Genomic DNA, 27,768 nt, shown 5'->3' with positions numbered 1-27,768 from the left:
AAATTGCGAAAAATAGGGAATCGCAATTTGGAATTCGCAAAATGGGATGCATGTTTATTTTCGCATAATATTTGCGATTCGGTAAAAATCGCAATTTTTACCGAATCGCAAATATTATGCGAATTCTAATTTGCGATTTCGCAATCCCCAGGAATCAATGGGAATTGCGAATTCGCAAATTAGAATTCACAAAATGTTAATGCATTCCATGGGTGCAGGGGGGAGTCCAAAGGACCCCCCTGCACCCCTGAAATGTATTTTAAAGTGGATGTTTCACACACACATGTCCTAAGAATATGTGTGTCTTTAACATAACAGTGTTTAAAATGCTAATTTGAGCATTTTAATTCTTTTTCGCAAATTACCACGAGGTTCACCCTCGTGGTAATTTGCACCCCCTAATTGCGAATTTGCAATTTTAAAAACAATCATGCATTGCTTTTAAGGAATCGCAAATTTGCGATTCCTTAGAATCAATCGCATTTTTGGAAATCGCAAAAAATAGCGATTTTGCCAAAAATGATTGATGCATACTAAAAAGATATTTAGGAATCGCAAACGGCCGATTTTACAGAATCGCACCGTTTGCGACTCCTAAATACCCTGATGCATGTGGCAGTATGTGTCTTCCAGTTGCCTCCCTAGTGTGTTTATCTTCCCTGTTCCATAATCCATGTTGCTGTGCCAACCCTGTGTGCTTCTACCCTATACCCTCTGTGATGCTTCGCCCTTGTGTGCTTCTCATCTTGCAATGCATTCTCACCCATGTGCTTCACCTCCTTCTCACAAGTACTTGTATTTCTTCTATTCTCCCATCTCTTGTGTTGACTCTGCCCTTTCATATTGCTTTTCCCACCCGCTTTCAAAATAAAAAGCGTTTGCTCTTTTTTTTTTATTTACCGATCCAACTCAGATCAATAAATAAAAAGTTTTTTAAAAGTGCAGTATTATTTTTTAGGTGCACCCATATGTGGTCCCATGCCTAAATAATTACGCAGTGTGTGCGTCAAAGGCTTTTATTGTTCTTCTTTAGCTGTACTGAACAGCACGGGGGCTAATGTCCAGCATCACTGAAAAGCATTGCCCGTGTCAGTAGGTTCAATAGGCAAGGCGTAGTGGCTTTGCCAATGATTGTTTCTCTTTGCTGATATGGGACAGCATTTGTCAAAATGTTGGGTATGCCTTTGAAAGGAATGACCTATTGGCTTCGCCGGAGCTTGCTTGTTTTTTCACCTTTCTTAGAAAGAGCCCCTTCAAGTAGTGGTGTGTCTCTGAGAACAAATGGCCTTTGTGAGCAGAGAGACTGTCGATTTTCTCTGCTAGTGTCCTCCTTACTTCACATTGCAGACCTGGACAGGGAACATCAGCAGCCCTGCCTATTTTGGGTGAGTCACTGGATAACTCAGCGGTGGCGAACTGATGGCAGATTAACCCCCCACCCGCTCCCCCTCCCTAATCAGCTCTAGAATGCTCTTAAAAACTATGAAGCATTGTTGTTCACTACGTTCAGAGGCATGCAAATGTTTAGTTTGTACTGATAGTAAGTTTTTGGTACTGAATGCTTGTTCATTATGAGGCAAATACGTACTTTTAGAGGGATATGCCTGTTCTGCTCTAACGTGTTAAGTATGAGATTTGTTACTGTATCTCAATATCACAATGCATTTTGTGAAGTTGATCAGTTGTTGTTGTAACATTTTGTTTTTCAGAGACCTCTTACATTTTGTGATGTTGCTGCTTGTTTCTCTGAAGAGGAATGGAAGCTTTTACAGCAATGGCAGGAAGAGCTTTACAATAATGTGATGAAGGAAATCCACGAAACCTTGAAATCGATAGGTGAATTCTGTTTAAGTTTAACGTAGCATGCGCTTAGCACACCACTTGTCCATGCTGTTTAAGTTAACATCTGCAGATTTCAGAAACATGTGCAAACCTATCACTTCTGAAAAAGGACAGACACACCTCTAGATCAACGCAAGTACTTGCAAATCACAGTCTGCCTTTAAAACATGCTACACATATATTGAATGCACCTCTTCCATGTGAAAATCAGATGTTATCAACATAAAAATAATATGTGCTGATGTTTGAGTTCAGCCTTGCTTGCACAACCATTGTGGTGGAGGTATCTGCAGTAAGCTGTCTTTCAGCAGTGTGAAGGATGTTTTATACTCCAACACCTCAATTCCTTGGTACATGTCAGTCGCAGTAGCGATGGGCAGTAATTGAGTTTTGGCCGTTTAAGCAGTAGATAACAACCAGATTGAAGTTTGTTTAACAATATTTTCTTTATCCGTTTTGACTATAAATTCTCTGTTTTTTGACAGTAGCCACTATCCGTGATGCTATTTTTAGGTCTCGCCTGTCAATGCGCTTGCGAGAATATAGGGGCTTATCCAGAGGTTACCCAAACTGCCGATTTCATCCGGTGCCCGTGAAAAGCAAGCTCAATGCGCAAGCGCATTGACATAAAGCGCGTGCACATCAAAGCCAGCCATCTGCCGCCAGCAGCTTCACTTGAAAGGCATCGCTCCACCCCGTGCTGCATCAAAGGCTTTCGTCTTCTTTTTTCGAGAGCCTGCGCTGTCCTCATGCATTTCTCCTCCCCGTCACCATTTGTCTCTTCAAAGGCTCCGCTCCCTGCCCCCGCCTGCACCACTCTCCTACTCCCACCTCCCACGGAGCGCATGGCACTGCTTACATTTACTTTGACGGCCGCCAGGCCGTCTCTCCGTTTTTTTTTCTACGGCCGTCCTTTCCGCCCTCTTATCACCGCAGCGCATGGCACTGCTTACATTTTACTTTGACGGACATGTAGGCACCACAAACACAATGTTATTTAGTTTCCTTCCCGCTTCATGGTCAGGCGCAGCACTTCACACACGAGCAACGCTCACCCACTACCACTGTTTGCTTTATTGTGAAAACAAAGCCTCTCCCTCCCACCCCCACCCTCTAACAGGAACAGTTTCACTTCGATAATGCTCTCTCTGTGTCGTGAATGCCTTGTTAGAGAGAGGCGGGAGGGATGACTTTAGAAAGCGCTTTTCTTAAAGGTGCACAAACTCCCAGCCGGTGCACGGAAGCTGCTTCTCGCCTCTCCTTGGCTTATCGCACCTCACTCAAAAATTGCTACAATGCGTCATCAGAGGCCCCACGCATTGCACTGCGCACATAACGTTTATGTACACTGGAACTGCGCTTCATGTTTGAGCGCGGCGCACCAGCAGCGATTGATTTCCAGTGCACTAGGTACCATATACAATACATTTTAAACTTTCTACGTTCCTCTCCTCCGAGCGGGGAAGGCCACGGAACCCTTCTAAACAGCACTCTTCTTTTTCCCTTTTTGCTTTCTTTGCCTCTCCTCTGTTCCTGCTTGCCCCCGATTCCTTGCCCAGCCTCTAATTGTTAGCCCTGTCACTGTTTGCTTTCTCTGACCCTCCGCCGCACTTGCTTGATTTCTGTAATCCTAATAAGTCCCCTTTTTGGGTGACTTTCTCTGACCCTGCTTGTTTCACCTGCCACTGCTTGCCCCAGATTCGTTGCCCTGCTCGCCCCAGATTCGTTGCCCTGCTCTTGCTGGCTTCCTCCAACACTCTTTTGCCCCTACTTGCCTTCTCTGACGATCCTTTATCCCTGCTTGCTTTCTGTGCTTTCCCCAGATCCCTTCCCCTGTCCCTGATTCTCTGTCCTGTCGTTTGCTTTCTCTGGCCCTCCTCTGTTGTTCTTTGCTTTCGATGACCCTCCTCTGTCTCTTCCTGGTTTCTCTGTCCTGCTTGCTTCACTGTCGCCGTGTGCACGTCCCCGCTTTCCACCCACCCCCACCTGTCCCTTTTGCACTCCCTGTCCCTACTTGGAATCCCTGCCCTTACAGTTCACTGGTTTGTGTTCTTCAATGCCTCGACTTGCTCTCCCGCCTCCGTATGCCTTCCCGTCTTTGCTTGCTCTTTCTAGTCCTTACTTGCTCTCCCTGCCCCCGGACGCCCCCGTCCCTTTCTAATCCCCCTTTCTAGCTCTCCCCTGTCCCTGCTTGCTCATCCCTGCTCTGATTTCCCTCCCTTGTGCAGCTCTCCTGCTCTTTCCCTCTCTGTCCCCCTGCTCCTTCTCCCACTCTCCCTGCTGCACCTATTGCCCTACCCCCTCCTGCCTGCCGCTGCCTGTTGTAAGTAATCCGGCCTCTGACTATTACTCGACTTCGTCTTTCCCTGGAGAGAGCTGATGCCAGCCGATTGTCCTAATGGTACTCCTTTCATCCCTTTCCGTCTGTGCCTGGCCAGTAACAGGGATGCGCTGATAAACAAGGACGCCCTGATGTAGTTGTGCCTAATGTACAGTGGCATGAGTGTGACTTACCCGTGACCTTGTGTACCTGCACTTCCTGACTCTTTGTCTCGTTTTTTGTATGTTCTTTTTCATCCGGACTTTACCCCTATGCCACTGTTTCCCCTCCATCCTTGTTTTTTAAGGGGACTTGTTTGCATGTTTTGACGTGGCTGCATTTTCGTCACAATAAAATACACTGAACATATTCTTCACAAAAGTTACTTACAATAGTTTAAGCTATTGCTATTATAAATTACAAGAACTTTTATTTAAGTATTAATTATTTAAAAAAATTAAAAGCCATTTGTATTTGTTATATGAATACATGTGAGTCACGTACATACAAAACATGTGGCATTACAAATGCTATAGGTGTCACATTTGAAAAAGTTAAAAGTATTGGCATTGTAAATGACAAAGCTATTAATTTTGCTATTTTCAAGACCAACACATAAAAAAAATTGTCATTTACAAAACCAATAGCTCCAACTTTTCTAATGCGAGACCTATTGCATTTCCATTGCTTGTTTGTAATATTGTGCTTTGAAACCTCTTGCATTTCCGATTGGCATGTAAAAGACCCAGCTAAGGTTCAACATAAGGATTTAAATATTGGCACAATGGACTGGGACTTTCAGAATTCTTTTTTTATTTTTTGTTATTTAACTTGAGTTCTTCTTCTCCTTTTGTGTGCGCAGCATTATCGCCTGTATAATTCTCGTCCTTCCTCAAAATTCTGGCCAAATAATGCTGACATATCCTCTGAGAGTGCTTTTCACATTCAAACATTTTTATTCGTTCCCATCCTCAATCCATTATTTTGGCTGTGAATAAGACATGAGGATATAAGCATTCAGGAGTTACCACGGAGGGGATTCAGTGCAACAAAATTCCTGGCCTTTTTGAAAATTAGTTTTTTAAGTTGCTAAACCTTGGAGATGCTGGCAAACGAAATACAAACCAGCCAATCACCAAGTTAAATACATAAAAAAACGCCAAATGCAGCGCAGGATACATCAAGTGCTCCGCCAGTTTCAGGCTCACGTTTCCATTGCAAGCAGGAGCTGGCTTGGCAGGATATTTCACTATATGAAGCTCTTGTGTCACAAAAACCCAGTGAATGTAGAAAAGGGCTTTGTGTAGTCAAAAGCTGCCTTTCACAAGTGTAGCTATGTATTGCAAAAAGTAATTGACATATTAATTAAACATAACTTCATTTATATAGATTATTGGGCATGACAGAGGATCAACTGGATTTTATTATGTTACTGGAATTGTACAATTTAGTGACTTTCGTAGATGATTGTTCTTCAGAAATCCAATTCTCTTAAAGTGTTTCTTCATATTTTTCTGTAATTCACTCATTGTGTTACAAGAACATTTCGAATCGAATTCCTCTTTTACTGAACATCAATATGAATGCATCAGTTTTGTCAGTTAGTGCAACAACTATTAATTGATCCATTTTGTATTAATGTTTCTGTTGCTGACTTAGTTTGCTCCGCAATTGGCCTGGCTTGTAATTGGTCAGGTCATCACAATTCATCTATTACTTTGTTACCAAACTGTGCTTCTGCTGTGTCCTCCTGTTTAGAAATGTAACACGACTTGTGACGAATGTATGAATTACCACCTTGATCTCAAGTGGATTATTAATTATCATAACAAATTAGGTCAATTTTTTGCTTGAAACATTATTTGTGATATTCCTTTATTGTTCCCAGCAAACACTGGGCTTTCTCAATAGACATGGATGTCATGCTTTGTAGCCTTTCTTGACCCACCAGATCAGGTTCTGCTCTTCGTTTCCCACACTGGTCTTGATTGCTAACTTTCATTTTTCATCAGCATCACATGATGCTAAACTTGATTCCCATGACCTTTATCAGCGTTTCTTAACATTTGATACTGTGGACCTCCACTGAATCGTTACTGGAATCTGGGGACCTCCACGGAGTCATTATTGGAAGCAGAGGATCACCAGCCTAAGCAGTTTCTGTTTCTTTTTTGTGATTTTCTTTTTATAATATATCTTTTTATTGACATTTCGAATACACCAGCAACTTTCAAATTTGCCACTGCCATATATATCTCACATTATCGTCGAAGCAATTTCTATGATTTGGACCTCAAAACAATTCACAAAAATACAAAAACAAATGGTCAAATATTTTGTGTAATTCACAATCAAATATAGAAAAAGTTTTCAAATATACATTGTTGCTTCATTATTTGTATATTCTTTATTAATTTTAATGTTATTTAATTTTGTAAAACAGTTGCGGATCCCTTGAGCAGGTCGTGGACCCTGAGGGTCCTCGGACCACAGGGTAAGAACCACTGACATAGGTAATCTTTTTTTTATCTAGTTATTTAGATATTTTTAGCTCTGTATGGTGAAATCAGACCCACCAGGAAAGCAGGGGGCAGTACGAGACAGACAATAGTAAACAGGAACACGGTTTCAGGAAAGATTAAATAGAGAAGCACATCAAGAGTCTGTAGCAGTTTAACAGTTAGGGCTTGATTTAGATTTTTGCAGACGGGTTACTATGAAATATAAATCTTATAGGATATAATGGCATTTATATGTCGGCCGACAGGATATCTGTCACCTTTGTAATTGAGTAATCTGTCCGCCAAGATCTAAATCAGGCCCAAGTCTTTTAACAGCATTCAAGCTGCAGGAGAATTTTCCGTTGGAAATGACATTGAAAGAATAGCGTTTTGACGTCTTTTTAAAGATGTTAAAAGAAGTGATTGTGCTAAGAGAGTGAGAAAAAAGTTCCAGATTATGGAACCACTCAGGGAGAATTCTTGTTTTGGATTTCTTGCTGTCTTGAAAATCAGAATTTCCAGGAGAAGAGCTTTTGTGAACAATACAGGCTATTCATACTGTACTTCTCAACTCTGAAAAGCTAGTTGGGAGAGAGAGAGCAGGATTGATGAGTTATGCTGGCTCCAGATATCAGATGGCACCTTCAGGGCTGCTTTCAGAGAGGTGAATTTTCAGGATTCTGGACAATGGTGAGAACGCTGTGGGTGATTTTAGAGAGGAGTAGGACGTGCGCTGCTGATTTCAGGACCTCCTGTGGTATGATGAATTTCATTCCACATAGGATTCTGATTTACTGGTGAGCAGCTTTCTCTGGTGCATCAATGTGAGCCTATATATTGAGGGTTTGGTCAAAGATAAAGTTGCAGATGTGGAATGCCACAGAATTACTGACTTGCAGTCTACTAAGTTTGATGCATCTAGCCCAGCTTGAACTGGAGTGAAGTTGGGGTAAGATGTTGAGGAATTCGTTTTTTTGTGGGTTCAGCTTGAGGTTATTGTGAGACATTCACGAATGACGTTCTTGTGAAGAGTTGTCTATTTTGATAACTCTCTTAAGCATAGCTGTGTATCGTAGCTGGAGAGAAAAGTTCGGCTCTTAGAAGAAAACCGAGGGGTACCATATGTATATTGAAGATTGTAGGGGAAAGAATCAGGTCCTTTTGGTACTCCCTGTTAAAAGGGGGGGTAGGTTTGATAGGGAGCTTGTAGTTTCATTTGCTGGAAGCTTTTAGGCCGTACCTGAAAATTTCTCAGTGTTTAGTTGCAGATTCTTATTCATACCTCTACATTTTTCAGGAGACTGTTACGGTTGACTGTATCACACACAAACATTAAGTCCACACGAATAAGACCGGATTTTCCTTTGAGTATTCAAAGAGTGTCTTCCACGATTTGCTACATGGCAGTCCCAGGAAGCCTGACTGTAGCTTGTTTGGAGGTAATTATCTTTGATGAGAAGCATTTGATATGTGATGCAACTTTCCAGAACTTTCACTAGGAAAGGGACATTAGAGACCAATCGGAAATAATTCAGGTCTTCTGGGCCCAATCCCTATTTTTTGAGCAGTGGAGTGATGTAACTGGTTTTAAGGGATTCTGCAAATTGGCTGTGCTTCATAGAGAAATTAACAAGATTTGTTTGTCAGAAAATTTGACATAGACTGATATAATTCACAATTTTGCTAATATCACATCCCAAAAAGATGATCTTTGAATGATTCGTTGACTTCTTGAAAGGAGAGAGCAGTGTGAGTTTTCAGTTTCATAGCCATGCTTAGGCAATTTTTGACCCTTTAGAGTTAATATTCGATGAATGAGCCCTTTGCCTCAGATATAAAGTGTGTACACTTTCCACATGGCTCTGAGAATTTCTAACTAGATAGTTTTTGCCTCCATTTCCTCGCTGATGCTCCTATAAGTTACCTCTCCTCATGGAGTTCTTTGGATAACCTTTGTGAAGGATGGTCCTTCTTTCTTTTTTCTTAAGAGTGAAAATAGCTGCTGCTTCCATCATGGGTTTCTTGTAGTATGCTGTTAACGCAGTTATCGTTTAAACCCGGTATGAGGTTTCTACGCTTGGCAGTCATGTTCTGTTCTAGCTCACACCTCTTTTTCTTCAACATTGTGCTAGTCATGAAATATACCTTTGCCCAGTCATAGATGTTTTCATTCTTTTAGTTGCAAGAATCATGTTTTCTCTTTGTTCTGATTGACCTCCTGACAATACCTTTCTATGGTCTTATAATATTTTAGCCGATGCATGTTCTATTTGTGAACTTGAGATCCAATGAACTAACAGGTGGCAAATAATAGGTGGAAATTGCTTTGTGACTTTAGGCGACCTGGCAATAGTTTTGCGGAGCTACCTGTGTATGAGTAGATTGCTTTTCAAAATGACCAGGCACAAGGATTCCCAGAATTACCTCCCTCATGAATATCAATTAAGCAGGTTATTCTGTGACACCTCCTCTCCCCTTGTTGATTATGAACACATGGATTGCGAGTAATAGCTGCCCACTACCCCTGTGTTCACATTCTCAAACACAAAGCATTTTGTACGATGGCATGTGTAGCTGTTGATACACTTGCTGTGCATACTCCTGACATCTAGTGTTGGATCCGCAGTTGTTCAAGTTGTTTTTCTTTCAAGAAGTTTTTTGTCACAAGGTTGTGTGACTCCTTCTCTTGGTGATATTGTGCATGGGCATTGACTACATTGTTAGATTGTTTTCTCTGCGTTGTCAGGTTTGGACGTGTCTGCCTTTGCTTTGTGCTTCGACTCGGTTTGGCTTGATTCTACAATTCTTTACTGTCTCCGAGTGGTATTGTTTCTCATTTTCTTTTGGGAAACTCGTCCACCCTTTCTAGGCTACCTTCAGCGTCTTACCAGCCCCTTCAAAGAAGTGTCACTGGTTTTGGAACGCACGCCTTTTAGATTCTGCCCACGCTCAGGGGTGTGGAATTTAATAAAATAGCAACTTTTCCATGGGGCACGTTGCTTCATCAATCTACTTGTCCTGTAACAAAATCCCCTTGTCCCTTTTGTTCCATGTAATGTGGCAAGACATTATGGCACCAATCTCATTATATAAGAGCTCTGAAATATCCTCTCTGATTAGGTTGTGTGGTGGAACAATGCATGCGTCAACAAAGCATGCCTGAACCATGCGGTCTTAACCACAACCACGTCTTTACCATGCAATTTTGTGGTAAACACATGATTGGTAAAGGGACATTTGTGATAAAGATCCCACTCCTGCTCCTCTGATCAGGCCCATAAACTTCGGCCCTCCTGCAATCTATTTTTCTCTTCCCAGCCCGATAAACTTCCCCGACCCCCTATCGCTATACTCGACACCCCCAGCCCTTAAAAACTACTCAGCCCCCCTCCCTGAGCATTAAATCCAGGCCCCATCCCCAAAATCTTTCCCCTCACTTCTCCCTGCCCACGCTCAACTGCCCTTTAAACCTGAAAACTGCCCTTTCCTGTCCCCTGTTCTGAGCCTTAAAACTCAGCCCACTAAAAAGTACTCCGACCCTAGCCCCCCTCCCTGAGCCCTAAAACCAGCCCCTACCTCTAAAACCTACCCCACCTAGCACCTGCCCCAGTCCAACTGCCCCTTAGTCTATAAACTACCTCTTTCCTGTCCTGTGACATGAGCCCTAAAACTCCCAACCCCGCAGACTTGGAAACTACCTAGACCCCACTAACCTCCAAAACTACCCCCAACCCAAACAAAATACCCCCACTCCGTCCGCTGCCCGAGCCCTAAAATTCCCAACCCCTCTAAGCCTTGAAAACTACACCAACCCCTACAAACTACCCCCCACTCCCCCAAAACCCCACTTACCTCATCACCTCACCACCTCGTCCTGATCCTTCCTCTTCCTGCTCATCCGCTGAGCTGAAGTCAGCAAAAAGACTGTCCTTATGCCTTAATCATGCATCTGCGTTACTCTTGCGATATAAACATGCGTGGCTGAGGCCTCGGTGTTCCGACTGTTTCCCTCTGATTATGCCAGGACTCCTTCCATAGTAGGGTTTGAATACTAGTAATTCCCTTATGTTGCCACGTTTCTGCCGTTCTACATTCTGGGGCTGAATGTAATGGTAAGCAACAGTTCCAGGGTTAGAGTGCCCTCTTAGGCATGTGCAAACCTACTAACTTGTATGTTTTAAGGGTTTTCACCACCTCTAATCTTTTCCCATACTGAGAAAGGTTGGAAATTTACTCCTGACAATAGTAGACACAAAACTTCTTCCAGGGTTGATAAAAAAGTGGTTGGGGGGGAAGTGAACTTGAAAACACAGATTTTCGATCGAGCAAATCTACACCTGCATATTTGCTCATGCTAAAATGCAGTTCACAAATATTTTCTAGAAGTACTATTTCTTGGCCTACTTCTGTAAAGTCTGGTGAATTCACGAAAGTAGTATATCTGCACTTAATGCAAGGACATGGGTTCACTTATGAGACTTTATTTAATAATTGGGACCCTAATTAGGTCTGGTGTTCACCATGACCTTTTGTGTTTATTAAAATTCTGTCGCTCTCTCTCGCTGTCTATCCGTTAGCTTCAATGTGAGGGACAGCAGTCTGTTCTGTTCTTTCAAAAGGAGCATATCGCACACATTTGTTTTGTTCAGTGCCAGGAACTACTGTGGCAATGTGTGCTTTTTGAGACCAAAACAATTTTTGCTTTTGCCTATGTTTGTTATAATGGTGAATGCACAGCAGGTCCCACACCAATAAGGTTTTTCAAAAACCATGCCAAAACAAGTCACGTATGGATAAATCCAAAAGCCTGACAAACAATATCAGACCTACTGGCTTTACCAATGCTTGTTTATTTTTTATGTTTGCCATAATATTTAAAAGTGGTTACACTGATTTTCCATTATGAGTATTTTTGGGAAATACTAGCATACATCTACACATTTTACTAAATGATGCTGCAAAGAAATGGTACCTAAAATTTGACAGTTTCGCAAATAGTTTTTGCATTTTTTTGTGAACATTTTATTTTGAAATCACAGAATCCTCAATCTTGCTGTTAAGCTTCTACAAATATTTGCATCTAATCAGAGAGCTTTCTGGGAGCAGTATACATAGCCTCATATTCTTAAACGTTTTAAATGTGTGTATACATTTTTATACTGGAGAAGTGCAGTCTGAGCTTACAACATTTACTGAGCCAGGTCACCCTAATTATAAAGGCTTTGCATTATTGAACCATAAATACAAGTTTGAACAGCATTAACACATGGTCACTTACCTCCTCCTCTATCCGAGCCGACCTAAAAACCTTCAGCTGCAGCACTCCCACTATTAGAGGTCTCCTGACCACCACCACCTTTCTGTATAAGTTCTGATCCAAAAGACTTTTTCTGACGTCCCGCCTTTAGCGCCGGCACCAAAGAGCACTACAAACGCCAAGCCTTCAGCATTGACCTCTTCGGACCAAGAGTATGCTTTGGCACCGACCCTTCCTTTGGTACCGGCCTGCCAGCTGACCCTATCTCGGCGGCAATGAAGTACCACACTTCCAAACCAAAACCTTCTATACCAAAACCTTTTGGAGCAGAAAGACTCGAACATCATTGGTTTCCACTTCTCCTGGCGAACCCATACTGGAAAAAATGGACATTTCCCAGTGAAAAATACAAATTAAGTGGTAACTAGTCGGATTCTTGCTTTGCCTTCCTCTCCTCCCCCTCCAAAGAGGACTTTTGAAGAGGCACTATATTTACCCCTTCCTCCCAGAAAGAAAGTATAAAGCCACTAGCCTTCCCTATCGACCACCTCCTCCACCTCCTCCACCTCCTTCACATCCACATCCAGTCCCCCTTCATTCTCCTTAACCATTATCACCACCACATATTACACTTGACACCTCACCTCATGGGTCACCACAGTTGGACTCTGGTGGCTTAAGGAGGCCATTAGGGTAGCCTGACTCATGATAAATGTATGACACCTATCCCACTACACCAAATGAATCCCGACCTATACGCAGCTTGTCATTTCCCTCCTGAGGACGTAACCTCCTATGCAATAGTCTTTGCGAGAGCGACAGCTTTTTATAATGTAGAGCTCCAGAAGGAACGCCTTGAACAGGATTTCCTATTCAATACATTAACTTCTACCCACAGGGATACACAGTATCTGCCAATGGTACCCAGAATGAAGAGTAAGACACGCAGACAACATCTTTAAGGACCCTGGTAGTGCCAGGATTTTCACCCCTATGGTAGATAAAAAAAAGAAAATAAGGCTGCGCCATCAGAGCCTTCATTATTACAGAGTCAAGTACCACCAGATTCAATCGTAACCAACACTGCACGCAAAAAGGCCAATTCCCAGGATGTCATTCAACTTGACTTTTTGACACCTTTAGACTTAAAGGACGATTACTTCTACAAACCAATACACCCTGCTCACCGCAAATACTTAAGATTTGTAGTAGCAAACAAACATTATCAGTTTAAAGTTTTTCCATTCGGGGTCAGTACTGCACCTCAAATATTCACACAATGTTTGGCTGTGGTCGCAACACAGCTGCGAAGAAAGAATATTCACATATTACCCTACTTAGACGATTGGCTTATCAAAGTCGCTACACATCAGCAGGGCTAACATCACACGCAGATGACAATAGATCTACTTCACAGCCTAGGGTTCACTATCAACATACTCAAGTCTAACTTCCAACGTCCACAAGTTCAATATTACTTAGGAGCAATCTTAAACACACAGTTAGGATTAGCCTACCCCAATCCCGCTCGTATTCAGAACTTTCAGGCAACTTTGCCCCAAATTCACACAAACCAGACACTTACAGTGAAGACGGTTACGCGTCTGCTAGGTATGATGGCTTCCTGCATTGCCATTGTTCCCAATGCAAGGTTACACGTGCGTACCCTGCAGCAATGTCTAGCTCACTAGTGGTATCAGTCACAGGGTCAACTGGAGGATCTAGTGTTGATAGAACGCCACACTCCCTGCTCTCTGCAATGGTGGAACACCAACAATCTGTTGAAAGGGCAGCCTTTTTTGGACCCTGTTCCCCACGTCACTCTCACCACAGACACATCACAGGCAGGCGGAGGTACTCACCTACCCGACCTCACAGTACAAGGTTTCTGGGTTGCAATACATCAGTCTCTACACATCAATTACCTAGAGCTTCAGATGATCTACGTAGCACTGAAAGTTTTCCGTCCTCACCTGTCTCACAAGGTTGCCCTGGTCTGAATGCCCCCTGCCATCCGCCTACCGCCTCCCAGCTGCTCCTCCCTCCCACCTCCCCTCAAATGGCGGGCGCACGCAGCGGGCGCGCCGAAGCGCACCTAAGGCAAGCCGTACGTGCCTGGACTGCGCCCAGCGCCAGAACCCCTGGCCCCCGCACCAGCCATGAAGACCGCCTCCGATACGACGCCAGCACCCTCAATGCTCTCGACCCAGGACGGACCCTCACCTGCTGCAGGGACGTCCCGAAGCACACCCACGGTCCCTTCACCTGCTGGAACTGCAGCTTCTCCTGCATCAAAGACGCTGAGACACCCGCCACTACAGAACACAACCAGCTCCAATGCATCCTGATCAACACCCGCTCCGCACGCAAACACGCCGTCGAGCTCTGGGATCTACTTGACACCGCATCACCAGACGTCGCCTTCCTGACCGAGACCTGGATGAACGAAGCCTCCTCTCCAGACTTCACCATAGCCATCCCCTACGAATACAACATCGCCCGCAGAGAAAAGCACCAACGGAGTCGGAGGAGGAATCGCAATTGTCCACAAGAAGACCATCAGGGTCTCTACAAATACCGATGACACTCTCAGCACCGCCGAACACATGCACTTCCAGATCCACACGGACCCTAAGACCACCCTACGAGGCACCCTCGTCTACAGACCACCCGGAACCGACCACAATTCTGCGACGCCATCGCCTACTTCATCAGCCCGCACGCACTGAGCTCCCCCGACTACATCCTCCCCGGAGACCTGAACTTCCAGCTGGAGAACAACGACAGCAACTCCTCCACCCTGATAGATCACCTCGCCAACCTCGGACTGGAACAGCTCGTCACAACGACGATCCACCTCGCCGGACACACGTTCACCTCCATCTTCTCCTCAAACCCCCACGTCTCCTTCAGCCACGTCTCCGAACCCACCTGGACCAACCACCACTGCATCCACTTCACCTTCCGAAAACCCGTCGCACATCACCGCACCATACAGACTCCCGTCGCTGCTGGGGCAAAATCACTGTAGCACAACTACAGACAAACTTCGCACTCAACCCACTAACAAACCCCTCCAACCCCGACGATGGTGCGTGCACCTCAGACGATGGATGGACGACTGCGCCAACACCTTAGCCCCTCTGAAAAAGCAAACCCTCAAAGACACCAGCAAGAGAGCAAACTGGTTTACCCCGGAACTCCTAGCGTCACAGCGCACCTGCCTGGAAGTTGGAGAACATATGGCACAGCGAGAAGTCGCCGAGCAGCCTCGCAGCCCACAAAGACGCCATCCACATCCACCATCACCTCATCAGGACCGCCAAGAAGACCTCCTTCAAAGACCGCCTCCACAACAACGCACACAGCAGCAAGGAGTTCTTTAACATCGTGAAAGAACTCTCCAACCCCAGTTCCAACGCCAACGACATCCCGCCGTCGCAAGCCCTGGGCGACTCCCTCGCCACCTTCTTCCACCGCAAGATCGCCGACATTCATAACAGCTTCAACCCCCGGACGACCCTAACAGGCTCCAACACGCCGGACCCACCACACCCCACCGACCACGACCCCCTGACAACCTGGGCTAACGTGAGCATCAAAGACACAATCAAGACCATGGGCACAATCCACTCCGGCTCGCCGTCTGACCCTCTTCCACACCACATCTTCAACAAAGCCGGCAGCTCCATCGCACCCCACCTGCGCAACATCATCAACCTCTCCTTCGAGCCCACGACCTTCACTGAGAGCTGGAAGCACGCCAGGATCAACGCCCTACTAAAGAAACCCAAGGCGGACCCAAGCGAACTCAAAATCTTCCGGCCCATCTCCCTGCTTCCGTTCCCAGCTAAGGTCATCGAGAAGATAGTCAACATCCAGCTCACCCGCTACCTCGAAGACAACAGCATCCTGAAATCCTCCCAGTCAGGATATCGCAGCAACCACAGCACCGAGACCGCCCTCATCGCCGCCACAGACGACATCAGGATCCTACTGGACAACGGCGAGACGGCAGCCCTCATCCTTCTGGACCTCTCCGCCGCCTTCGACACCGTCTGCCACCGCACACTACGCACACGACTCCACGACACAGGGATCCAAGACAAGGCCCTGGACTTGACCTCCTCCTTCCTCTCCGCCAGAACCTAGAGAGTCCGCCTCCCCCCGTTCCGATCCGAAGCCTCAGATCTTCTCCGGCGTCCCGCAAGCATCATCCCTCAGCCCGACGCTGTTCAACGTCTACATGGCGCCTCTCGCACGCATCGCCCAACATCACGACCTCAACATAATCTCCTACGCCGACGACACGCAACTGATCCTCTCCCTCTTCAAGGACCCCCTCACTACAAAATCCAACCTCCACCAGGGAATAAAGGCCGTCGCCGACTGAATGGAGGATAGTCGCCTTAAGCTGAACACAAACAAGATGGAGATCCTCATCCTCGGGGCCCAACCCCTCAGCATGGGATGACTCCTGGTGGCCCGTATCGCTGGGGACACCCCTGCACCTACCAACCACGCTTGCAACCTGGGAGTCCTCCTCGACTCGAACTCACCATGACCAAACAAGTCAACGCTGTCTCCTCCACCTGCTTCAACACCCTCCGTATGCTTCACAAGATCTACAGATGGATCTCGACAGACACAAGGAAAACAGTCACCCAGGCCTTAGTCAGCAGCAGACTCAACTAAGGAAACGCCCTCAACGCAGGAGCCCCGACCAAGCTCATCAACAGACTGCAGAGAATTCAGAATGCCTCTGCACGCCTGATCCTCGACGTCCCGCGCCGCGACCACATCACCCCCCACCTGAGGAACCTGCTCTGGCTCCTCGTCGGTAAAAGAATCGCCTTCAAGCTCCTGATCCACGCACACAAGGCACTCCACGAGACCGGCCCGACCTATCTCCACAGTCGACTCTCCTTCTACGTACCAAAGAGGAATCTTCCTCCGCAGACCTTTCCCTGGCCACCGTCCCACGCAGCCGTAGAACCACAGCAAGAGGCAGATCCTTCTCCCACCACGCCGCCAAGACCTGGAACACCCTACCCCTCAACCTACAACAAACTAAGCCCTTCCAACCTTCAGGAGACGACTCAAGACCTGGCTGTTCGACCAGTAGCAACAGCACCCCCCCACGGCCCCCACTCCCCACCCTCAGTGCCTTGAAACTCTAGTGGGTAAGTAGTGCGCTTTACAGATTATTTATTGATTGATTGAATATGACAGCCATGTATTACCTACAAAAACAGGGGGGTTGGGGCGGTCTTCACAACTATCACACCTGGCTCATACCATATCAAAGTAGGCTCTACATTGCAACATTTACCTGTTGGTGCTATACCTTCCGTGAAAAAGAACGGCTTTGCAGACCTGCTCAGCAGGATGCAGCAATAAGTCCACGAATAGGAACTCCGCCCACAATTCCTCTTTCCATATTTCCAAAAGTGGGGGTTCTCTCAGATCGACCTTTTTGCCATATCGGGAAATGCAAAATGCCCAAACTTCTCCTCCAGGTACCAAACACCCATGATCGAAAGGCAATGCACAGTGGATGAATTTGTCAGAGATATTTGCCTCATCTTTTCCTCTTCTCCCACTTTTTCCCTTCCTGGTTCGGAAGCTCAGGCAAACTTCTCTTACAATGATCCTGGCAGCTCTCACATGGGCGCGTCAACCTTGGTTAGCAACACTCCTAGAACTCTCGGTAGTTCCACAAGAGAAGCTACCCAACAGGCCGGATCTTTTCCCTCAAAATCAGGGACAAATCGGGCACCTAGACCTAAACTAACAACCAAGCAATTTGGCTCCTGAGGTCATAGTTTGGCTACCTTGACTTACCATCACAATGTATGGATATTGTCAAGGATGCGTGCAGGCCTCCCACTAGAGCCTGTAATGCAGCGAAATGGAAGCAATTTGCTTGCTTCTTTCAATCCAAACAAATTGGTCCTCTAAATGGTGCATAACGTTGTCTGCTACCTACTTCATGTACAAAAGGCCTCAAACGAGTTATTCCACCAAGGGTTCCTCCTTCATCCTCAAGGAATCTTAACATTGTGCTCACCAGACTTATGATTTCCCCCATTTGAACCCTGACTCTTCTGCCTCCTTCAGGTTCTTTCTTGTAAAGTGGCATAATTAGTGGTCATTTCTTCATTCAGGCGTGTTAGTGAGCCCCAGGCTTTAACTGTACAATAAGCTTACTTTCAAACGCATACAAACGTGTCATTAACACACATTCATTTAGCACTCAACTTGCTTTAGTGGGAGTGCATTGGTGCAGAGGTGTTGGATTTAAAATGCACAGACTGGAGTTGGATTAGTAAATTCTACTAATCCAAAGTCCAGTGCCTGCCCAGGGCAAGTCATTATAATGACTTGCAAAAGAAACTCGTCGTTACGACATGTTCGTACTGAGGGTGTTAAAAAAGGCATGCGTTCTAAACACTTGCGTAATTCCGACATACAATCATTCTACATAGATAAGACAAAAACTTTCAGAAAATCTAAACAACTCTTTTTTGCCTTTTTATCACCTCATAAAGACAACCCAATATCCAAATCCGGCATAGCCAGACGGATAGTCAAATGTTTTTAAACTTGCTACCTTAAGGCCATACGTTTCTCCCAGAGCACACTCCACTTGCAAAATGGGATCAACCATGGCCTTTCTAGGAAACATCCCCATAGCCGACATTTGTAAGAAGTTACATGGTCCACACCACACCTTCACCAAACACTATTTATGGGTATTTTAGGACTGCAACAAACCAATGTAGGGCAGGCAGTGCTACATACCCTTTTTCAAACCGCTGCAACACCCACAAGCTAGCCACAGCTTTTGATGAGGGAATGCTTTACAGTTGCTGCAGAGCATGTGTATCCACAGCCACATATACCATTCAACAGACTGTTACTTACCCTGTAAGCATCGGTTCATGGCATATAGTGCTGTAGATTCCCATGCACCCCCTCCTCCCCGGACGCCTGTGGCCGTCGCAGTTACATTATACATTTACATTTAGTATAGTTATCTCATTATTTTACACTCCTTTCTCACCTGCCTGCGGGAAATTAATCTAACAATGGAGGCGATTCCCATGCACAATATCATGGAGAGGAGCAGTCACTTGACCTTGTGACTCGAAAGACTTCTTCGAAGAAAAACAATTTGCACAACTGCTGACCCAACACTAGTTGGTGGGTGTATGCAGAGCATGTTAATCTACAGCACTACATGCCACGAACAGGTGCTTACAGGCTTACAGGGTAACATATTCCTTTAAACAGACTGTGTTTTCAAGAAGCCAGTGCTGTTAAAAAAATAATAATGTTTCCCATCTTAACTTAATCCCCTTGAGGCTGTCAAATCAATTTATGAAATGGAGACCGTGCAATGGGGACAGCGTCCCCTTTGATAAATGAGTTACCACATCTTTAGAATAGTCAGTAATTTTTCAGTGGTTTGCAACTGCAGTTGTGGTCTCTAACCATTCATGCATAATATTGTGAATCGCAATTAGTAAGGGATGCCCATTTCATTCCTTTTGCTAATTGCGATTTACAGTGAGTCACACAACTTCTTTTGCGATACAAAATGGCTTTTCTTTCCATATCGTACAAGGGGTTCAGTACATGGTTCATTCACATTTTGTGATTGCAAGCCCTGTGACTGTATGAATCTCGGGTTACTGACAGCAAAATATTTGAGTACATGTGACCGTAAATACGTCCTTCGTTGCTCTAATAATACTTAACAGATCTTCCTTCATTGCAGTCTCTTCAGTTGTAACATATTAAGGTCAAATTAATACTTCTTAAGGGTCATGTACCATTTTCTGCCATACTCCTCCAATTGTTTGCATAAGTAAGGCTTTAGTGGGGCCTGCAGTTCTTTGGAATCTTTTAGGATTTGTGATAGTTTGGCTAATGCAATAACATGTAACCTGGTGAACGCATTTCCTCAGCAAATACTCAAATAATTAGAGTTGACTGTAGATCCTTGAATTGCCCTTGTGTCTAGTTGGTGCCCCAGGTGCTGTGTGAGGATGCACACTAATGTTATGTACTTACCTGGATGTGAAGTACTTGCTCCCAATGTACTTCCTTATGTAAAATGCCCCTCCGATGTAATAGTAGCACACCTTGTTGAAACCTTCTGTTCATAAAATATATTTTGTGACTTCTGTGGCTGCTCCTTCTGCAGTTCTAGAGACTGGACCATCAGAACCCCATCTCAGAATTGCAGAGCTTTAATATATTGCCATTATAGAGACAATTGGCATTATCATTCTTTAATTTACTTCGGTGTTGTATTTGTTTCTTGAAAACAATTAATTGTCAATGCAGTAAATGATGTTCATACCACCGTTGAATAACTTGTATTAAGACCAGTTTTCTTGTCATAATAGGACCTGTAATTGCAACCTCCATCTTTTCGTTAAAACCTAAACAAAAGAAACACATATCCTCAAAGGATATTCAAGATGTGTACATGAAGGACAGAATAAATTGTTTGTCAGGTAAGTTAAATTGACTAGGGCGTTGGTTGAACATATAAGAAAATATATTTTGCATTCTTTTCACCCATCACGTTGTTTTGAAAAGAAAATGTTGGTGCTTGGCACATTGTTACGGGCTGAAATTGTAAGAATACAATTTCCCTTTTTGTATGTACATAGCTCATGTCTTTCGTGATGTTCCTTCTGCACTCCAGATAAGTAGCCTTGTTTCCAATGTGAGGAAAGTATCTCTATTCATTTTCTCAATGCTATTCTAAATTGGTGCAACTCCTCTGCACCAGTGGATTATGTGTCAGAGTATTGATAACCAAAATATAATCTGACATAAATATTGTGACCTAAATATGGTTTACAACAATATAGCTCCATTGGGTGTAGATGTTCTAATACTAATTACAGTAGGGCAGAATTTTTGTAAATGATAGGACAGTATAAGTTATTTGATGGCAAGGAAGAATAGATTAAAGAATCTGAAAGTAGAAGCCTGAGAGAAATTATTGGCTGTATCTGTCACAAATAATGTAAGGGATTTTTGGCGAACGATTAATACCCCATTTTTAAAATCTAATGCGGAGCCTAGTTTGGATACGTTTGTGGAGGAAGACTGTTGGGTGGCGCACTTCACTAACATCTCTAATGTACCTCCAGCGAGCCCAGGGCCTATGGATGCAGAGTCTGTTTCATCTTCTATTAATACCCTCGCTTTTGACAACTGGGAGGTACGTATAACCCTGGATCAAAGTTCCATCAATAAGGCGCCCGGCTTCGATGGTGCTCCAATAGATTTTTTCACAGACTGCCCTGACCTTTGGAGTCTGCTGCTCACTAACACCTTTAATGCAATAGCAAGAGAGGGACCTCCCGCCTCCTGGCTTAAAGCCATTTTAGTTCAAATTTTTAAAAAAAGGTGACAAGCAAGACCCCAGGAATTACAGACCTATTTCCCTTCTAGATAGCACAGCAACATTAATGGGCAGAGTGCTATTAAATAGATTGGAGACATGGGCATCGACAAATAATATCCTGATCCCTGCATAATATGGGTTTCAAAAAGGGAGAGGTACACAAGATCAATTCCTGAATTTGAGCCTGCTTATAGCAAAGTATACTCGGGCAAAGCAAGGCAATTTATACCTGGCCTTTATTGACCTCAGTGCGGCCTTTGATTGTGTATTTCCCTAACGGCTTTGAAGAATTATGAGGGAAATGGGGATAGACCAAGCAGTGATTACCTTTATTAGACAATTGTACTCAAGGGCTGAAGCATGTGTTAGGTATGCGTCACAGGGAGAAAGCACTAGGTGGTTTCCAGTAACGAGAGGAGTTAGCCAAGGGTGCGTTCTTGCACCTTTTGTATTTTCGCTGTATACTAATGGGGTGGAGTCTAAAATACTAGAAACAGCGATAGATGTGCCCATAATGAGAAAGTTGCACATCCCAATTTTATTATATGCAGACGATGCAGTTTTAATTGCACGAACGGGAAGAACCCTACAGTCAATGTTGAACACTTATGTGGATTTTATGAAAGGTTTGGATCTCCGTACAAATGAATCCAAGTCATTTGTTTTAATTGCAGGGCAAAAACTGACTAAACCACCATCCTTTTTTTATCTCAAATCGTAAAGTGGCACAGACTGAGACTTTCCCATACCTAGGAATCACTTTCGACTACAAGGCATCTTGGAGGAGTATGGTAGAGAACCATGGGATTATGTTAGAAAAGAACACTAATGCTATTCGCTCATTCTCAAATAAGCTGGGAACAAGAAACCCAGACATTTTAAGAAAGGTCTATGGGATAAATCAGGGGCAGTAGCCACGTATGGTGCAGGGGTGTGGGGCCATGTTGACGCAAAGAGGATCCAAAGAATAGAGGATTTGTTTTGGAAATCAATGATGAATCTCCCCACCTGTTGTCCCAATTTAAATATACATGAAGAACTAAGCATCCCTTATATCATTTATTGGATTAATATTACTCCCATCCTCTTATGGCACTTCGTTTGGCGTAGAGACACAGTGTCATTGACCCAACAAATAATACAAGATTGCCTATCCATGACTACCAGGAGAACATTTTATTGCTAAAGTATGTGAAAGATACTTTATACACTCTTGATTTAGGTAGCTTATTTGAATCGCCAGAAAAATGTGGCTCTGTCTCGAAACAAGTAAGTACTAAAGACCTGTTTTAGGATTGCTGCTAAAGAAGGGAGATTGAATGTACAGCGTAATAAACCTACTGTTAGAGAATATATTGAAGGGCCATTGCAGGTTGAGGGGATATCCCCCTATCTGGACTATGTAACAATCTCACGGCACAAGTTTATTTTACTAAGGTTTCGGCCCAATTATATCTCTTGCATGTTGGGCCACCCTGCTGGTATCTTTCCTTCGAATGATCTCCTGTGTTGCCCATGTGATGACACTTCACGACAGTCTGATTTGCACATCTTTTTTTCTGTAAATTTTATTGTAACCAACGGAAAAGGTTTTTAATTCCGCTTTTACGTAAGCACAATTTTAGACAATGTCGTTTGGCCCTGTATTTTTTATGTATGCTGCCTGATTCGCTAACCTGTTACAGTGTTGCCTCTTTTTTATGTATGTGTCTCAAATCCAGGAAATCATTTATTGACTGATACTGATGAATTGCTTCTTTTAACATTTTTAACAGTGATTTATACATACTTATATGATTAACTTGTATTAATCGAATAAAGTAATTTTGATGATGATGATGATAGGACACTATTTTTTCAGGCTGTATTTAAGTCACATATTTCAAGAAAAAATGGTTCTGTCGGGTGGACCTGCAATTATTTCCAAAGTACAGTACATGTAATGCATCCAATTATACTCTCAACACACACAAGAACAAAAAACCCCAAAACCATGAAATATTGCTCAATTTTTTATCAGAATTACGTCATTCTGTACCGAGCTGTCAGTTTATATCAAAAAATGAAATCAATTTATATATCAAATACAATTCAGTGACATTTGTGCATAGTGAAACAGTGAATAAGTGCACAATATATACCATGACAAACAATTATTTTGTCTTTTCAAGACTGGGAAGCGGGGATTAAATGTGCACGATCCTGGTAGGCATCGGAATCTTATGCCTAAAATGCCAGGAGGGGGAGGAAGGGAATACACAACTAGAGAAACGAGGAAAACAATGTCAGATGTCCGACTGGGTAAGTGACGGACGAGGGGGTGAAACCAGGGCCAGGCTCCTCTTTAGCTGCATGTGACAGCTCCACCGGCCATCGGCCAAGGTTGCTCGTGCATCGAGGTGAATACAAACAGTTTTGACGCCCAAGGGGCATCGTCGAACGTCCAACAGAAGTTCAGAGGAACGTTATTCATGAGTTATATATAGTGCTGTCTAGACCTGTGAGTATCAGAGCACTTTACATTAGGCTACACAATGTTAAGGGAATGAACACAAATACACATTATGTAAGAAATTAAGCAACAAATTGGGAGTGGAAAGAAAGGTGAGACAAATAGAGAGGATGGGGAGGGGGAAGTGTGAAGGGGGTGGATGAGGGAAAAGACGGCAGGAGAGACGAAAACATGGCAGGAGATACGAAAGGAAGTCTGCTCAAAGACCGACTGGGTAGGTGAAGTCCGAGGAGGGAATCCACAGCCCATCACCCCAATAGCGAAACAGGTAGCACCATCAGGCATCAGTCAGATAGCTAGGTCTCAACTGACGAGGTAAAAGTTCACAGAAGAAAGTCCAGTGGGTAGACCGGGTGGGAACTATGAGTAAGGATGTGTGATGGCAAAAGTCAATAGCAGGAAAGAGGAGAAGAGTAGAGAGGAGGGGATAGGGGGTATGGTGAAGGGGAGAAGGAGAAAGGTCCAGTAGAGAGACACAGGAGAGTGTGCCCAAAGACTGGCTGGGTAGGTGAAGTTCAAGGAGGGAAATCCATAGCCCATCTCCCCTTTAGCTTGCGAGGTAGCTCCACAGGGTGTCAGTCAAAATGTCTAGGTCTCTGCTGCCGATGGAAAGATCTCAGAGTCAAGTGTCATGGAGGGTAAGCAGGAGCGGGCTCCGATGAGGGCTGATCCAGAAAAGGGCGATGACCAATGATTTTAGATCAGGAGAGATACTTGATCCCGTGGAACGTCCCACCAGCTCAGTTTGGGAGTGCCCCAGTACCTCAGGAGTCCTCCGCGGCGGTAGTCATGGCTGGCCCCAGTCGCCATCTTAGAGACATGCGCTGAAGCAAAACCCACCTCCGCCTGAGATGCGAGGGGGGCCAAGAAATCACGGTAGCCTTTCAACCATGATAGGAGAGGTGGAAGAGACAGCTCCCCAATCTGCAGATCTTCGCCATTCTCCAAAGCAGTAGTGAGTGCTAGGCAGTTGTCCAGGAACACAGTGATAGGGGGCCATTGGCACCTCTGAGTCGAAAAGTGATGCTCAGAGAGTGGTAGGACGCTGAATATAGCCTCAATCAGGAAACCGGTTGACTTAAAAGGACTGATCATGCATGCCACATTACATGCTGATCTCAAGGAATGTTATAAGTGGGAAGTGTGTCTGCTTCTACTGCTTTTTGCATAATTACACACATTTGTGTGTAATAATCTGGGAATTTCACGAAATTCCATAAAAAGAAATTACTTTGGTTACTGTGAATACTGTCTGAAAAAGGTAAGTACGTTGCTTGCAGGATTACTGTGAATAGTGTCTATTCTTCAAAACCTGAAAAGATGTTATACTATGCTGTCCAGTTAAGATAGTAAATCTTAACATATTATTTGCTAAGACTTTTATTACATCAAGGGTGAATTGATGAGAATTGCATTTAGTGTGCAATTTGCAAGGCATATTGAATGCCTTTTCTGACTATTATTCAGCTGTAAATGTTACTAAAGTTTAGTTGTCTGTGGTTCAGAATTAAGGGTATTTAGATAAGTGGGGTTAGAATTTAGTGTCATTATCTTTATCCACGGCCCATGTGTTAAGTAGAGTACAGTCGGGGCTTGTGACAGTCGCTAGAACTCTGCTTCTTCCTATGATGCCTGAAGAGCTGTTGGCCTGCCTGTTTTCGATGTTCTACACCAAAGTGTATTGCCTCCAGTGCACATTGGCTTCTACTATAAAGATCCTCAGACAAAATTCTAGTTTTCATAAAATAACCAACGGTGAATCTTTTCTGAATAATGTAGTCCATTATCTGATTCAATAATATTACGATATGGACAGACTTACTGTCTGCCTATGTTCCTCGTGTTTCTCCTGGCCGGGGAGATTTCTGTCAGAGGAAATATATCAACCTTGCCAAACAGACATGTCCCTTAGGAAAGGTGGACATATGAGGAATATAGGTGGTTCTTTAGCACCCAGTTGAGGTCTCCCGATCCAACAGAGTGAGTCTTGCATGTGATATTGTCAGTCTGCTGGTATTTGTGTAGAAATGTCAAGTGATGTATGTTGCTGCGCATAGTTGCTGTACTGTACCATGTTGGGTAAAGTTATATGTCTGTGACGTTTAGTGAAAAGTTAAGGATCTGGAATGAAATGATGCTGCCTACTAACTACTGTTCTCCCTGATTTTAATTGACTAATTGATGTTTTATCTTCTTTTTTAATTACTTTTTTAGTCTTTTATCTAATTTTTTTTAATGAACTAATTTATATGCTACCCTCCTTTGATAAGATGCAACATGTCCCCCTAATCCTTACGTGTCTTTGCCTAATGTATGCAATGATCTATATAGAGAATGTATAACACCTTGTTCTCAATTCATATCCCCCCAAATTTAGTTGGAAATTTTATGAAGTGTTGTTGTTTAGGAATTGTGCTTTTATGGCAGTAATTGCCGAAATAAAGTTTATATTGACTTGACTACAGTTCAAGGGTTTGCCATATGGATTAAAAGACCGATACCCAGTAAATGAGGTTGAAGACTGATGTTTGCACGCAGATCGCATGATATACAATTCTAAAAAAAGCTGGTTGTATACCCTACTGCCAGACGTATGGCCTCTCTACTACCATTACAATTTAAATTGATCTGACATAAAGATAATATGCTGGAGCTAACAAGATTAATTTGAAAGATATAATCTGCTCAATAACACATACTGGTACACACCTAAATTTCTCCCATTCTCACATTACACACTGAAGCTGCTGCAAGGTGTATTTGTTAATGCACATGAAATGTCTTGGTTACTGGTGGAGCAGCGTCAAAAGAGGGACATCGGAAAGCACAGTCCAACCGCTCTTCAGAATAAGTGTGCAGCAAATGCTGGATTAGTAATGAAAGTATCCTCTGTGTACAATATTGGATTTTATTGCCCCTGTCTATGGCCTGCTCTTTGGTAAATAAGGAACAGGCAGACAAACTGGATGATTTACGCTACCACTGTCCCCGAGTCCAGAGACTGGGGAAGCAAAATGTGGAAAGCAGTGAAGTGGGAGAAAATGACAAGCCGGTTATAGCATCCTCAGAATGGTGCCCATTTTAAAATACATTTTATTTCTTCCAACTCGAAAACTCAATAGTAAAATGTTTGTTGTTAGACCTGACGTCCTTGGTTTGGTATTCCACCAAACTTTTTGCCTTTAACCCTCCTGTTTTGCTAAATTCATTTTTGTTTACTTTACGACTTGGTGCTTTTTACCACTGTTGACCAGTGCTAAAGTGCTCGTGCTTGCCCTACATCTAATTTAATAATTTAACATACTTTGAAAGCCCTAGTAAATGGTACTACACGCACCCAGGGCCTGTAAATTAAATGCTTCTAGTGGGCCTGCAGCACTCATTCTGCTAAAGGAGCTGTTTAAACATGTCTCATGCCTGGACTGCAGTGAAGCTGTAAATTCCATTTCGACCTGGCAAAGTAAACTTTTTGCCAGGCTTAAACCTTCCCTTTTTAATATTTAAACATCACCCGTAAGGTAGGCCCTGAAGACTTTGCATTGTATTTAATTTATTGTATTTAAAATGTATGATATGTGTATTTAATTATGCGTGCCTTGGCAGTGGGAAACTTCTAATGTCGTTTTTCATTGTTATAAGGCATATTTCTCCTATTGACTAACACTAAGGTACATTATTGCATTTGTTAAGTGCTACCTTTGGATTGGGAGAAGTTCGTGATATGCCGTTTTCAATAGTGAAGTCGGATTTTAAGTTATCAAATTTTAAGTCTGAAAATTTCACTTTTAGAGAGTTGGTATTTTCTCGGCCTAACCATTTGTACCATCTGCCAGTGTCTTGGGTCACATGGCTGTGAATGGCTCTGCTTTTGGGGGTATGCATTTTGCTTCCAGACAATAATAC

The 27,768-nt window shown here is 43.7% G+C and overlaps 1 protein-coding gene across 3 annotated transcripts in view; it reads left to right on the top strand.

Annotated features, from left to right (window-relative positions):
• The window catches only part of LOC147732765 (uncharacterized), a 428,345-nt gene that overhangs the window by 141,587 nt on the left and 258,990 nt on the right, over positions 1–27,768 (top strand). For all 3 annotated transcript variants that reach the window (XM_086957330.1, XM_086957328.1, XM_086957329.1), the window contains exons 2-3: positions 1,710–1,836; positions 20,338–20,448. In XM_086957330.1, coding sequence (XP_086813456.1) covers positions 1,803–1,836; positions 20,338–20,448 — 145 coding nt within the window. In that variant the 5' untranslated portion in view covers positions 1,710–1,802. The remainder of the gene's footprint in view (positions 1–1,709; positions 1,837–20,337; positions 20,449–27,768) is intronic.

The sequence above is a fragment of the Lissotriton vulgaris genome, chromosome 2_1, assembly GCF_964263255.1.
Source record: "Lissotriton vulgaris chromosome 2_1, aLisVul1.2, whole genome shotgun sequence".
Classification (NCBI taxonomy): domain Eukaryota; kingdom Metazoa; phylum Chordata; class Amphibia; order Caudata; family Salamandridae; genus Lissotriton; species Lissotriton vulgaris.
This window is presented reverse-complemented; position numbering and strand designations above follow the sequence as displayed.